Here is a 15711-nt window from a genome sequence, read left to right as displayed (position 1 = left end):
GTGTGTTCTGCTGGCCAGCCAGCAGGCAGGTGAGAGCTGCAGCTTTTTCTTGGCAGGAGCAGGAATGTAGCTCCCCTTTCTCCCTGCTCACTATGGAATTTCTCTTTCCCTTCAAACATGTAGAAACACCATGTTTTTGAGATAGCTGGATTTGACAGGAGAAGCTAAAATCACTCAAAGGCTTCACTCATAATCAAGGTGAGGCAGCACAGTCTCATAATTATACAGTGAGATTTCAGTATGCTGCATTTTTGGTGATGAAAAGGTGTGTGGGTAGGTGGGTTGTGCAGTGAGCAGAGGGCTCTCCCTGCATCTGCCTTGCTGTTTGCTGGGTCCCCTGCCCATTCACCCAGCCTAAAGCTGAGTGTTTGGGGCCTCTCCAGCTGCAGGAGGCTCCTGGCACCACCTCTTGTGCTTGAAGGTGCACTGACATTTTCCCAGATCACAGGTTCTTGCAGAGCTGCCCACTCTGTTTCAGATACAGCCTCCTGCAGCCTTTGCTCCTTACTTTATACCAGCATCTGCTGTGCTGGTTTGATAAAGCATATCTGTCTGTGACTGGACTGTCCTTCCTCTTCAGTGCTTGATCTTGGAAGTTTCTGTTTATTATTTGGAGAGCTCTCTGCAGATCCCAGCTCTCCCACTGTCTCATCCAAGGACAGGCAGTCCTTGCCCCATCACACCATGGTAGTCTGGAGAAGTCCATGCAGGAAGCAACACAGCAATGACATTTTGAACAGAATGATGTTTTTTCCCCTGCAGTAACAGGACATCTCCCATGCTTTGTGCACTCACATGGAGCAGAGCATTAAGGCAGCAGGCATGTGTCTTAGCTGGAGGCACTGCCCGTGCACTGCACACAGCTTGGAAGTGTCAGTGAAGATGTAGCATTAGGGTACATTCCCAGCACAAGATTTTCTAAGTTAGCAGGGGATGGGTGCCCTGAGGCTGGGATTGTCACACAGGCTTGGTGGGTCCTTGCACAATGAGGCTGCTGTGTGCTGGCGACAGCAGAGGGCTGGAGCTGTCGTGTACTTGTGGTGAGAGTGTTGAGGATGGCTTGTTATCTGTGCTTGGAGGAAGGATTTGATTAGAAACTGTCTCATAAATGTGTGGTTATTGAATGAGTTGCTCCTTTAGTATGCATGAGCCATCTCCACATACGTGACAAGTGCATCTGTCCTGGGCAGGCAGCTGCTCTAAAGGAAAGCAGATGAGCTTTCCTCATCACAAGCCTTTTCTCATCAAGCTTTTTCTAAATTGCTCCCTGCATGGAGCAATTTCTATAACAATATTAAACACAGCAGCAGGGGTGAGTCAAGCAAATCTTGTCAAAGCTGCCCTATTTTTTCTCTTTTTGGTTTTATTATAAATTGAATTCACTGTGCCACAGGGAACAGTGCTGTTCTCAGCACGATTGGTAGCAACAAATAGCCACCCAGGAAAAATATGTATTGTGTGGTAACTGGGAAGAACCTCCTGTTCCCAACATCTCCAGCCTATCTGGGGCTTGTTGCCATGAAATTGTGGAGCTTAACTAAAGGATGATTGGGCTGTGAGAAAATCCTTTTAGCCACTGGTTAGCTGAGCTTACTTGTGTGTCTCATTGTCTTCAGGAGTTGGTGAGACTATAAATGTAGCAAGATGGAGTGTCCAGCTCAGGTTCTTAAATGGAAAACAAGGCAACCTGGTGTTGGAATAAACCGTGATGCTTTTGTGAGGGAAACTTGGGTGTTACTGTCCAGACATAAACCAGTCCTGAGGTGCTGGAGGCCAGGTATACAGGCTGTCTGTGGTTCTTGCACCTCTTTGGGAAGTGTCTGGTGTTGGTCTGGATAAGAGATGAGGTGAGGTGGCCCTTGGGCTTGACATGGAGGCCTTGAGAGCACTCTGCCTGGCCTGGGGCTCTGCATAACTTTCTGTTGCGAGAGCACATCTCCCATTTGCTCAACTTTGCTTTGCTAATATCAAGATAAGTCTGGGTATTGTTCAATGTAGGGTTTTGCCCAAACCATGAACAGCAGTTTAACAGTTACTGCAGCCTCAGATGTTGTAAAACTTGTGGGCAGTGGGTGAGCTGTACTGGAACATAGAGGGTCTTTGAAGCAAACACCAGCCAGAGTATTGGATGATTACCTGGGCTGCTAACAAGTGGTTTTCCCACCAGTTACTTGTCTTGGAAGCTTCAGTTGTCCTGTGGATGAAACAACTACTAATTTCAATTAATGTCAAAGTAATAATAAGAAGAAATAACCACCTTGGCTGTCTGTGTGGCAGTGAGCTCTCTCCAACCTGGGGTTGTTCTTTCTTGCACACCCCCAACTTGCCAATGCTCAGATCTTGGATTCCACCTCTGGGCTGGTGCAGTGGCCCCAGCACAGACCTGGCCTGCCCAGGGCAGGAATGAGTGAGGAGCACAGCTGGGCCCTGCTGGGCAACAGAGGGAGGACTTGGGGATGACTGTGCCCCTCTGGATGCAGGTTGAGGGAGGTAAGGAGGCAAGATGAGGCTGCTGGAACCTCAATGCAATGGTCTCAGCATGCCTCTGCCCTTTCTGCAGCCTGCAAAGTAGGCCCTTGCAGCCTCTGTCTCTGTCCCTGCACAGCCTTGCCCAGACACTGCTGGGTAAAGCAGGCAGGACATCCTCCCTAGGAGGTGATTTAATTACAACCAGACAAAGCCTCAAGGATCACAGCCTCCAGGTAAGCCTCTGACATCTCTGGTTGCTCAGCCCAGTGGATTGGCACCGTGCAGGGAACTGGGTTCACAGCTCTCTTGTGCTGGGTGAGATCGTGCTGTGGGGGACAAGAGAACAGCCCAGTGTCCCAGCATGAATGAGCCATCCATTCATACCCAGCTTCTCCAGCAGTACCAGGCAGTCCTGCACGGAGATGGGTGCAAGGATAAAGGACAGACTCTCCTCTTGTGACAGGAGGGTTGATGCCAGGCAGTTGTGGCTGGCTACTCTTGGTGATAGGAGAAGGAGACTTGGACTGAAGAGCTTCCCTATGCTCTGGTGTTCAGGGCTGAAGATCCAGTCTCTGGATCATGACTGTCCAAGTGCTTTGGTTGGGAGGTTCAGGCTACATCTCAAAGAACTGAGGAGATGAGCTTACAAACAAGAATCTTCTGATTCTGTGCCTTTTCAGATTTTGTTTTGCAATTCTCTTGTGTTTTAAAGGATTTTTGCTAGTCTAGGATATGATTTGCTCTTGGCTTCCTTTTCCATTTGTTTCAAGCTGAACTCTGTGAGGGCACAGTGTTGTACTGTGGTTGTGCTGACTGCCTGCCAGTGCCTTTGAACGTGGTGGCTGTGCTTCAGTTCAGTGAGAAACTCAAAGAACAGTGAAGCTTTTAAACCTTCCTAAGAGATCTCGGAAACCACAAAGCCAGTTGACAGAGAACTTGCCATCCACTGACCAAGAAACAAGCTGTAGCAGACTTGAACTGTGGCAGCCACAAGGAAAAAAACCAAACCAGAAACCAATATCCAAATACTAAATCCATTTTCCTTAGGTCCACTGCTGATGGAGCTTTTTGCCTGGCAGAGGAAACAAAATCTCTCACCAAGTAGAAACTGAATGAGTGGAAATAATTTCTGGACTGCTTGCAGCTATTTGCCAGTAGTGTAAGGCAGGAGAAGGTTAAACATTAATTTCTATTTATCTCTGCTGTACTTTTTTTCACTTACCCAGTGTTAATTCAGTGTAGCAATCTGGAGGGTGGATGGCACATGCATTGCTGGGAAAGAGGTGCTTTTGGGTGAGGATATGGTGGGAATGTTCACCTTTGGGGGATATCCTGCCAGGCCAGGGCTGCTGTTGCCAGTTAGGCCAAATGTCACTGAGCTGTTGGGGCGAGGGTTTGGACTTGGCAGCCAGGGTTGCTGTGCTGTGGAGCTGCCCTGCTGCAGCCAGGCCCGTTCTGTGCTGTGTGCCTGGGCAGATGAGAAGGTGAGGACTTAGCCTGTGCTGTAACCCCTGCCCTGGCTTTCTCCAAGCCTGTCACTCATGAGTCACTATTTGTTTATTTACAAAGTGCACACAAATGATATCAATACAGAGGCAGGCTGTTACAGACACTGCTGTTTGGACATCAGGCTGTGTTTGCAGAGCAGAGGCAGAGCAGTTGCACAATCTGTGTAAGTCGTCAACCATTCCTAAGAAAACCACTCAGATATCTCAGGTTTTCTACCTGATAATTGCTTGAGCCCAATGACCAGACTCTCTGCTTGCTTTTACGATGTAGAGGGTTTGATTTTCCTGCTGCAAAGGTGTTTTACTGTGTTTGGACTTTGTGTCGTCTTTCCACCTTCCCTACTGCATAAAAGCATTAGGTCAAAAGCTGTAAGAGCACCACATCCATACAGGTGCATTTCACTTGGGAAGGACAGGGGTTGTATAAAAGATATGCTCAACTTAATTTAATGTAGTTACTCATTTTATTTTTTGGTGTTAAAGCTTCCTCTCCACAATCTAAGCCCAGAACCCCATTGTGAATGCTGGCTTCACCAGCACAGCAGAGACCACAGCTCAGCTCAGGGGCAGAGTTTTGTACCACACTGAACAAGGTATAAGAGCTTATAGTGGGGTTGGCACCAGGAACATTTACCTTATAATTATGACATCTGGATGTGATATGAGGGCACCTCTTTATAGTAGCAAGGAAATGTTTCTGTAACTGCAAGAAATGTATATTGAGCAGTAACAATAAAATGATGCTTCTGCTGTTGACCTTGTAAGATCAAGGCAGCCCTCTCCAGATATGTGGCAGGAAATCTGCTCTAGCATAGTCCTCAGCTAAGATAACAGGCCACAGGTAGGTGCTAGTTGTTTGGCCTAGCTTAAGAGAGCTGGGAATCTCTGTTTATAATTAGAGTAAATAAGCGCTGATGGAAAATTGTCATCCTCCTCTTCTTTGGGTCATTTTTATCCATGACACCCATGATTGCAACACCAGTGTGATTAATTCCATGCAAAGGATTTATCTAAGATGTCTTTTCATGTGAGGTTAGACCATTTGCTTGCACAGTGTTGTAATACTTTACAAACAAGAAGCAGAGCAACCCTGTGTCTGCCCTCCTTGGGGATGGTGGTCTGTCTTTTCAGGCTCACAAGAGACAGAAGGAGGAACTGAACACTCTGAGAAGACACTGAGAAATGAGCCTGTGACATCCCACACTGCCAAATGAGGCTTTGTTTTGCACAAACAACACTGAGACTTGAATACTTCAGTCTTGGCTGTCTGTATGAGTCCAGTGAGTCAGAGCAAATGTCCATCCAGCTAGCTGCTGACTCAAAATGAAGATGCTGGTGTGCACTGTGCTCCTGGCAATACCCTGAGCCAGAGGATATGAACCAGGATTTAAAAAAAAAATTGTTAATCATTAAAAGAATAAAACTTCTGGTGAACTCTGCCTTGATGAACTTTTATGAACTTCACAGAATCACTAGGTTGGAAGAGACCTTCAAGACAAACATGCTTAGTTTTGAGCTGAAACTTGGCAATGAGTTAAACAGTTCTGTGTCCTTTGGAAACGAACTTCTGTAAAAGAAAATAGTATATTTGTGTTCAATATCAGCTGCACTTTCCTGCCCTCTGAACTCTAGGATAGCATATCACACTGTCATGAAACTTGCTGGTCTTTAAACTCTCAGTTTGAAAGCCATACGGTTTTGCTTTGGCTGAGTATCCTGTAATGTCAACAGCCTGCATTTCTGACATCTTTTGTCATGGTGGAAGTATTTATGGCAACCATGTTGTGCTAGAGAGATTTTTCCCTGAAGGTCAGGACAGCTGCAGATGAAATAGCTGATTCCTTTCTCTGCTGTCCTTTACTGTACCTCTGCAATTTCTAATAAATATTTGCTGATTAGAATAATTACCTTTGGGGTAATTTGACAGAACTAAATACTGCTAAAACTAATTGTTCAATAAGTTGATTTGGCAAGTGAAGTACTTCCCCTTTGCCTTAGGACCTTTTTGGTGCACCTAGGCTTGCACCACTAGGTTTGGACCACTCTGCTTAAGTAGGAAAAGAAAACTGGATGTTCTTAGCATGAAGTTCTCCTACCCCCTGAAAATAGACACCATGTCTCTTCAGTTAACACAAAATACTGAAAATACTTCAGGTTAACACAAATTACTGAAAATAATAAAAATAACAGGAATTAGAAACAACAGGTCTAGCACTTCACCTCTAATTATAACAGTATTCAGCCAGTGCCTGCATTTGGCAGAGGTATTGGCTTCTGTGATCAAATCAGCCAGCTTGAACAAGAGCTTGGCCATTCTCCAGCTTTAGTGTGGCACTTTCCTGGGCAGGCAATGCCTTTCTCGTGCTGTGCTCTGGGGAAGTCCCTCACACAGAACAAGTTTCAGTGGATCACTTCCTCATTCTGCTCCTCAGCTTCTACTTGGCACAGGCTGGAAGTTGCCAGGAGCTTGACAAGTGGGCAGTGGCCATACAGCCCTTGAACTGGAGCCAGCATGAGCACAGCTATGGCTGTGGGGTCTGCTCCCAGCAGCTGAGCTCTGGTCCTTCTGTGCAGTGGTGGTTATTCAAGGGACCAAGCAACCCCTGGGGAGCAGCTGAGTGTGATATTCCCCCTGCTCTCCTCCTGGCTGCTTGGAGCATCCTGAAGCCCAGCAGGTGTTTTCTGTTCAGCTGTGTAGCAGGCTGTACTTGATAAATATCTACATACTCAGCAGACTCAGGAGGGTTTGTGGGTGTCTCTGTTTAGGCTGGTCTGGACTTTGTAATGTTTTGCTGCCCTTCCCAGATGCTTCCTTCTGCACTTAATAAAGTAGAGTATGGCGTCACTTTTGGTTTTGTCTTTGGAAGAGTAAACAAAACAGAGACCAAAAGCCAGCTACTTAAAACATATTCCTCTGCTGTAACTGGGGAGAATCTCTCCTCCAGATACAGGCATCCACTGTTTGCATTGCTCATCCTCCTGGCAGGGGTTATAGGCTTTGTCTGCCTCACTTGGTTCAAGCCTAACCTTTCTGATCTTTCTATTTTTGAAATGCCTGAAATTCTATTGCTTCCTCTCATGAATTCTGGCTCCAGCTGTTTCCCACATCTCCAGGAAATGATGAAAAAAGAACTCATCAGTGGGTCAAGGTATGGTGCTAGACAAGAATGTGCTTGGTTTTGCCAGGTTGGTTTATCTATCAGACACACTGCAGGCCTGGCATTGAGCTGAAAGGCAGGGGCAGAGGAATGTGCCTGGTGTCCAAGAAGGAGTAAGTCAGACCAAGAAATGCATTTCTGGGTGACTTGCAGTAGGAAATAAATTCTTCTGAGAAGGCCTGAGGTGTTGCAGGAGACTCCTACACCTACAGGCTTTTCCTATACCTCAGGATAACTCAAAGCAGCACACCCCAAACTCACTGCAGCTGTAGCACCTCCCTTTTTTTTTGCCTTATCCATCTTCCTGTGAGAACCAGCATCTTTCTTCACCTTTCTGCTTTCACAGGAAAAAACACAACAACTTACTTCCTTAAGGCTGAGTTGGGAGAGGTGGTGCTGTGATCACTGGATGCTGGCTCTTTACCCCAGAGGGTTTGCCCTGCTGCCAGAAACTGCATGTTGCTGTTCCTTGTCTTCTGTGAATGTGTGGTGAGCTTGGCCATTGGAGTAAGCCTAAATTGCTGAGGATTTTCTGGAGATAAATGAAGTCAAAAGCTGAATATGGACACTTTATAAGGGTCAGAACCTGTTAGGAACTGGCTTGTTGAATCTGTTTTGAATGGAGGATTCACATCCATTTGCAAGACTGGAGCTAGACAGTGAAATATCCTCTGACCCTCCAATTTTCCAGCCCTTAATACAATATTCAAGCTCTGTTGCAGCAGCTTGAAAGATTCACAGCTAGATATAAACCATTCTGTAGAGGAAATATAGTCATGTTTATACTTCTCCCTTGTGCTGCTGGTGACTCTCCCTCTGTTGACAAGCTCTTCATTCATTGGCACGACCATGACAAGCCTGCTTTTAGCACTGTTTCCAAACTTAGCCAGTGTTTAGAACAGATTGTCAGAGAGCAGCAACCTGGCAGTGCTAACAAGGTGAGCTCAGGGGTTGTTCTGGGCTCTCAGCCGTCTGCTGGGTCTCTGTCACTTCAGAAATAGCCTCCCCTCTCACAGAGAGCACAGAATGGTGCAGCCAAACTGCCTCACACTGGGCTGCAAGAGAGAGACAAGCAGCAGCTCAGAACTGGGTACCAAGACAGGTTGTTAGTATTGATCCTGCTGGCATGAAGACTGTTTACTCCACACAAAGGCTTGCTGCAATGTGTTTCCACAAGGAAAACCCTTTCCCCTTGCTTGGCAGAACTTTCCATAGCCAATTGAAAGGCTGGTTTGTTACCAAGGAGCTTTGTAAGGTGTTTCTCCAGTGAATCTCAAAAGGTGCAGAGTGTCAGGGTGTCTCTGCAGGTGTCAGAAGGTGCAGCTGGAAAGGTTTCCCAACGGGACACTGGGATGTCCCAGGCTGCAGCTGTCCCTGCTGCTCTTTGGGGAACCACTCCTGGGTGCAGCTGAACGTGGCCCAGGCCTCTCCTTGCCCACAGCCCTTCAGCACAGCTCTGTGGACTTGCTCAGGTAAAAACCCAGGGCTGCTTATCACTTAGTAGAACCATATTGTAACATCTGGGCCAGCCCAAGCTTGAGGTTTCAAACTCCCCTTCTTCAATACCCAGGTTTGGATTTTGGCCAAGACTAAAGTCTTAGTTCTTATGTATTTTTGTTTTTCAGGCTTGAACTGCTTTCAACTAACTCTCCTCCTCTGCACTTTCTAGCTTCTATGATTCTGTTATAGTCTAGCTTTAAGATGGACCATCCCAAGGTGCTGGAAGGCTACAAGCCAAGAGTGAGCCACAAAAAAAGAAGCCCAGCTGCACTGTGCCTGGATGAGGAGCTGGAGGAAAGCTGCCCCTCAGGAAGCTGCCAAGATCTGTGGGCTGTCCAGGGAACTGCTGCTGGCACGGAGAGGAGGTGTTCACAGCAGCTCCTGCACAGGACACACAGGTGTCTGCTCACAGAAAGCCTGTGCTTGCCAAGTAACAGAGCCAATCCCTAACACATGTCCCTGCATATGCAGACCCTGTACACCTGGACAAGCAGCTGCTCCCCCACTTCCCAGCTGTGCTGGAGAATGTCTGGAATGCCTCATCTCTGTCACCACTACCCAGCAGCCAGGCCCTGGCTGGCCTCCACCTTTGGCATCAGGGCTGGGCTTTCCCACTTTTTCTAGTGCAGTCCCTTGGGCTGGTCCCCTGGGCTGATCTCTCTCCCTGAGATCCACAAGGACATTTCTGCAGGTGTCAGAGGTGTCAGCCCAGCCAGAAAGCTCCCCACACAGGGCCCTGGGGGATGCCCAAGGCTGCAGCCATGCCAGCTCTCCCTGAGGATCCACTCTGGCGCAGCCAGACACGGCCCACAGCCCCTCAGGACAGCTCTGTGCACACTGCTGGGCTCTGGACTGCCACCACCGCTGGCTCTGGGACAGAGAAGCACCAAGTTCCTTCCCTTCAGCAGTTTCTGCTCGGGCTGCTCCCCCTGCCAGGGCAGCACTAAGATCAGTGGTGAGATCAGTGCCAACCATCACTGAGATGTCACCTGCAATGTCCCCACAGCACAGGCACCACAGTGGTATGCCAGAACATTCCATTGGAACCCACAGCTAGCCATGGTCAGTTGACTTTTGCCCACTGACTGGGAGAACGAGGTATGGCTGTGCAGGGTGATGGCCAATGAGGGAAGGCTCAGTCCACCTGTGGGAATAGAAAAGCAAGCTGATTCCCCCAGAAACACCACCCCTTTCTGCTCCAGGTGCACTGGGGCAGTGGGCTGACATGGCTACTCCTGGCCTTCCAGCACGGGAGGGAATTGTACCCTGTGACACTGCCATGCAAGCCATGGAGGATGAGCAGGACATCTGGTCTGGCAGTGACAGACACTGGACCAAAGGAGCTCCTGCTGTTTCCAGTGAGAGCACAGGCAAAGACAAGCGATTTTTGCCCCTCTGCTTTCCACAGAAGCTTTGGAAAATGCTGGAAAGTGACCAGTTTCAGTCCATTTGGTGGAGTGAGGGTGGAAAATGTGTGGCCATCAACAAAGATCTCTTTGAAGTGGAGGTGCTGGGCAGGGGAGTTTGTCAGCGGGTTTTTAACACGCAGCACATCAGGAGTGTTATTCGCCAGCTGAACCTCTATGGATTCACCAAAGTGCAGCGGGATTTCCAAAGATCTGCCTCTCTGCCTGAGTTCCTATCAGAGGAAGCAGCAACTTCTGCTCACAGCCAGGTACAGCAGCTGCTCTGCACAGCTACTAATGCTTGTGATAATCTGGGGGGAAGAGGGACCTTCACAGCAAATAAGGCCTTGCCATAGAGGAGGTGGGGATGGGAGTGAGTGGTCTGGTTTTCATTCCTTTCTCAGCCTGTGTTCAAGCAGATTTGAGTGAGTCTTTCTGACTAGTAGAAATGTAGATGAGATATATTTCAGTGAGAGCTACTGAGTTTAAACCTGTTTAAGGGACAGACAGACTCAGTGTAATCTGATTTCTCTGAATGTTTTTGCTCTGTGTCTTGCTGGACCAAATCTGGAGCCTCCCTGTGGCTCCCTGCCCAACGCCAAGCAGATGCATCCAAGGATCATGGGATTACCTGCCTGCTCCTATCTGCTCTGAACTTGCAGAGAAATAGTGAGGTTTAGCTTTTGAAAACAGTTGTTCTTCATTAGCCCCCAGGAGGGTAAAACCTCAGTTGTGATGGCTGAACACAACCCACATAATGCTTTAGCCTGAGCTTTAAGTTCCATGTTTAAGTTCAAAGTCCTTTTCCTTAACCATGCTCCCCTTTTGCCATTCAGCTAGTTCTTGTAGCTTGGGTTTTTCCAGTCTTGGAATAGTAGCAAGTAACTCTTCTCCTTGTTTTAGATCCTCTACTACTATAACCCCAGATTCAACAGAGCACATCCCTGGCTGCTGGGAACGTGCAAAAGGAGAGCTGCTCTCAAACAGAGAGCCCTGTGTGCAGCAGGGTTGGATGAAAGGCCCCTCCAGAAGTGCAGATGGTCAGTGTGGAGGGACGTGCAGGTGTCAGCTGAAGCCCATCCATCTCCACTGGCAGCTGCTCCCATCCTTCTAGAGCCTCCTGGAGCACTGTATGGATAGAAAGTCTGATAGCCACAACCTAATAGAATTGATAATAAACTGTTTGAACAATAAACTTTTCTGGTTGTCCTGTCCTATTTGACCAGTGGAAAAGTCTCCTGTATAGTTCTGTGTCTTTAATGTCCCACTTGTCCTTTACTGGCCTCAGCAAGACAGATGTCCCAGCACAAATGTGGCCATATCCTGCTAGCACAAAGAGGTGCAGCAAAGGCTGAGCTCCTGTTGGCACTGGGCAGAAAGGAAGCCAGGATCTTCTTTCTCTCTCTGAGGAGAAGATATTGGAAGGGCAAATGGTCTGTGCAAGGAAGAAATTGGTTTGGGTGGTGGGCAGTGAGCCCACCACTATCTAGTTCTGCCTGCTTCAACTGGCTTAGAAATACAAAGAGCCACTACCCCTCAGACAGCTCAGTTGACAGCAGGAATGTCTAGCTTTAGTAATTCTAGTCTGTTCAGAGGGGAAAGTGCTGCAGGGGAGATGCTCAGGTGGGTGCCATAGAGTTTATGCTCATTGGAACAAGGGTTGCTCTGACATGTTGCAAACAGCTGCATCATTCCCTTCAAGGCAAGCACATGTAACAGATATTTGGGGCTGTTCTGTGGTGTGCTCTGGCCACACTTACCTGCCGTTCCCCTCTGCAACATGCAGGAATGGTGTGCGGGGAGGAGAGAAGCCAGCTCTTGGTCTTCAGGAGATACAAGGCTCCTGAGAGTGCAGAGCTTTAGAAGAAGGACTGGGCAGTTCTGTGCTTGCCTGTGCTGACCAAACTCTCCTGTCAGTAGGAGTTTCTCTAGGAAGGTTGATGTCACCCTGCCTACTCTGCTCTCAGCATGGCTGAGTCTCCATCCTTTCAGTTTTTCCCATGTGACACTTTCCACAGACACTTGATACTCTTCAGCAGGGTCTGACTGATACCCTCCTCTAATCTAGAGAGTGGGGATCTGGATTTGTGAAATTCTGGGACAAAGAACTGTTCAATAAGATTAGAGGCTTAAAAGTCAAGGCCAAATGTGATTCAGCCCAGTGATCAATGTTGTTTGGAAAGCAGCCCCATGGGGAGAGGTGAATTCTGGAACATGCTTCCATGGCCCTGGTAATAACAACCTGCTTTGTAGGTGGGTGGTGCTGGACCATGCAGTGTTACCTGCCCTGGCCAGGCCAGCCCCAGCACCAGGGTCTCTGTGCCAATGAACCCTGCTGGGTGTGGGTGCTGGGTGTGTGCCCCGTGAGTGAGGAATTCCATGTCCCAAAGGTTTCAGCTTCACTCCTGTGAACTCAGCTAGCATTTTCCTAGCACCAGTTTTTGTGCACTTTGGGCTGTGGGTTGATGCAATTGCGAGTTCAGCAAAGCCTGAACTCTACTCACCCCTAGAGACACCAGCAGAGAAAGTTCAGGGACTGAAAGCAGCCACCTGCCCTTGGTCAGCAACACCAGCACAGCTGAGCCACCTGTGCTGGAGACATTTTAAAGCCAGGTTCTATCTACATTCCTGTAACAGATTTTAAGACCTTTTAGTAGTTTAAGACACTAGAACCGATGTAAGTGGTCAGAGACAATCTTGTAGATGCCAAGAAGTTGCTGATGGTATTCTGGCTGGATCCAGCTTGAGGTTTTCTCACTCCTGAATCCTTCTCCTCCTTTCGGCTGGTTCTGGAAACTGCAGGCATGTATGAGCTCCCTTTCCTTGCTCTCTCTCGGATGGCTAAGAGCTGTGTAGCTCCACAGAGGGAGTAGCAGCGTATTCCTCTGGTGCTTCTGCATGCACCCCTTGTCACCCTTCCCCTCAGCCATACGGATGAGCAGTGAGTAGTACAAATCCACTGCAAAGACTAGGCAGCAAACAAAACAGGGCATTGCAATTAACAGGGTGCTTTCTGACTCTCTGCCTAGCAGACACTTCAAATGTGAAGCAGAAATATTTTCTCTTAGTGTCCTGAGCAAGTGCAGAGTCCAGGCTTTGCAGCCCCTCTGGTTTACAACAGCAAAGACCGTCTGGATGCCGAGTGCTGACGGGAGGGCTCCCCCAGCCCTGTCAGCTGTTTCCTGCTGTTGCTGTAGTCAGCTCCTGTCACTTTCCTCCCTCTTTTCAAGGTGCTGATAACAAGCACCTGGGGCAGCCAGGTGACCTTTGTCTGAGCTTCCTCTTTAAACTCCCTTGGCTTTTGCTTCATTGCCTGGTTGTTACACAGCAGTAAAGATCTGTTCTGATAGAAGCAGAGGCTGCTCCTCTTCCCTTTCTCTTCTCATGCAGCATCAAAGCTCTCTGAATTTCCTTGAACAGATTTGCATTTAGGTCAGGAATTACTTGAGTAAAAGTTGTTTTTTTTCCTTCTGTCTTTCTCTTAATTCTGTAAGGAAGGCTAATAAACATAAAGACAGGTGGGAAAAAGAAATGTGGGCTATAAATAAACAGGTTTGGCACACAGGGGAGGACAAAGTAAGAGAAAAAACAACTGATGTGGCAGCAATCTACATCTCCAGCTGATGTAAAGCAGCCTCTCCCCATGGAAGCAATGGGACATGTCACTGTCATCAGCTGAGCTGCTTGATGGGTCTGCTCCCTTCTGCAGTGTCTAACCTGTCTGTAGCTGCCCCCTTCCACAGCAGCAGTAAAGGAGGTTGGACCACAACTCTCTGTGCTATGAATCTTCATCTACATTCTTTGGCTCCTTGTAGCTGTGTGCTTGGGCTGCCTGAGTCCCTGCTGTGCTCTCTGGATGCAAAGTGCCAATGCCAAGGTGGCTGTCACACCCCAGATGGTCATTTTGACCTATGCCACAGCATTGTAGAGTTGGTTACCCAATGCCACTGCCTCCATCTCCAGGATGTGTTGGGATGGGACACAAAACAGCAGTGAAGGAGCCATGCTGGCATCGTGGGGATCATGGGGACAGGATGACCTTGTTGTGAGAGTGCTGCTAGCAACTGGGAGACCTGGGTGTGGGTGCTGCTTCCATTTGGTGTGTGCACATTGCATTCACCAACTCCGTGTCTCTTGGAGCTTCCTTTGTCGATGGCAAAGTACTTCTCCCCATCACTGGTCTCGTTGAGAGCCTCAGCTTTTTCAGAAAAAGTCTCATGGTGGCTTTCTGAAGCTTTGCATGCTGTCCTTTGGAATATTCTTGGAACTGCAAAGGTACAAGTAGAGACTGGTATGCTCAGCAGTTTAAGTATTAACAGGACACGTGAGAACTGGGGTTTGCCATATAGAATTGGTAAACATTAAGGTTGGTTGCTAAACTTAGACCCACGCACTCTAGAGAGAAATTCAGCGTTTTATGAATTGGGCTTGAAGTCAAAGGTTAACTGTAATTTCATGCAAGAACAACTCACCTGAATTCTGGGTGTGTCTGATGCTCTGCAATAGCTTTTGCAGCATGCAGAAATCACAGCTTTGCAGGGCTGCCAGTGCAAGGCTCTGTCGATGTGACAGAGGGGGCACATCCTGGGGCTTCTGGTCTCTTTCTGATTCACTGTGACAGAGATAAGCCCAGGGCAGGACTTGCTGAGAATTCCTAGATAATGCCTAAAGGTGGCAAGCTGGGAAGTGGCATTTGAAAGAGGCACGCTCAGAACTTTTATCACCCAGAGTTAGGGTGTTCTCCCCAAAGAAGCTGCCTAGCTGGGCCTGATTCACCTCTAACGCAGCCGCGTGCTTCTCATCCCGTTTTCCCGCTGGCTTTTCCCTCTCGGTCCCAGGGAAGCTGCGGCGGCCCCGCCTGCCCCCCGGTGGCCACCCAAGGACGGCAGGAGTCCCTAGGGGACAGCGGGTGACAGCGCGTGGCCTGAGCGCTCCCTCCCCGGCTGGCCCAGGAGGGACAGCGTCGAGAGGGACTGGAAACACCCCGTCCTGCCCAAACCCGGGGCAGGTAATGCCACAGGCAGGTCGGAATGGCTGAACTGGGCTGTTCAAGACTATCAGCTCCACCGCTGGACCCGATGTGCGCTTGTTGCTCCCAAGGGCACATTTTCCCTCTTGACATGAATTTTCTTAAATTCTTCCTCTTTTGACATTTGCTGTCCCACAAGTGAGAATGTTGTGCCAATCTGCTGTCACCTCTGGCTGTTGGTATTACACAGTGACACCCCAGGGCTGAGGTAAGCAAAGTAACCATCCATGCCCACCATAGGTGCTGCTTGTGTATTATCTAGAAGGCAGCCTGGGGTGGTTTTTTGGGTGGTGGAATCCTTCAATTGAAGCAACTGCTCCCATCTCCTGCTTTTATAAGTGGGTGTGCAAGCACAACATGTTTCCGGTTTTTTATTTCTCTCAAATGGATTCTTTCAGACCTCAGGCATATTTAGCATCATGTATATCTTTCTATTTCAGTACAGAGAAAGAAAAGCTAATACTCAAATGCCAAAGAATTTAATGAGGAACAGGTCAGGCCACGATAGAAACCACTTCAGACTTCCAGATCCAAAATCCATAGCTATGTGGGCAGAAGGGCCATGTCTGAGAGAGGAATGTATCTCTTCAAATGCAGAACCCCAAAGGGCAGGCAGGAATGCAGAGCTTTTCAGGCACACA

At 48.3% G+C, this 15711-nt stretch overlaps 1 protein-coding gene and 1 long non-coding RNA gene across 2 annotated transcripts in view; one reads left to right on the top strand and one right to left on the bottom strand.

Moving 5' to 3' along the window:
• Positions 1-4422: 4422 nt before the first annotated feature.
• LOC135307893 (uncharacterized) lies at positions 4423-14837 on the bottom strand. Its single transcript, XR_010368489.1, has 2 exons — positions 14514-14837; positions 4423-14308 (listed from the first exon to the last, which is right to left on the bottom strand). It is a non-coding gene; the product is annotated as an uncharacterized LOC135307893 (long non-coding RNA).
• The window catches only part of POC1A (POC1 centriolar protein A), a 53196-nt gene continuing 47224 nt past the window's right edge, over positions 9740-15711 (top strand). The window contains exon 1 of the mRNA XM_064432462.1: positions 9740-10310. Coding sequence (XP_064288532.1) covers positions 9861-10310 — 450 coding nt within the window. The 5' untranslated portion in view covers positions 9740-9860. The remainder of the gene's footprint in view (positions 10311-15711) is intronic.

Source organism: Passer domesticus, chromosome 9, assembly GCF_036417665.1.
Source record: "Passer domesticus isolate bPasDom1 chromosome 9, bPasDom1.hap1, whole genome shotgun sequence".
NCBI classification, from domain to species: Eukaryota; Metazoa; Chordata; class Aves; order Passeriformes; family Passeridae; genus Passer; species Passer domesticus.
Note: the sequence above shows the minus strand (reverse complement) of the source record. Positions and strands in the feature narration are given on the sequence as shown.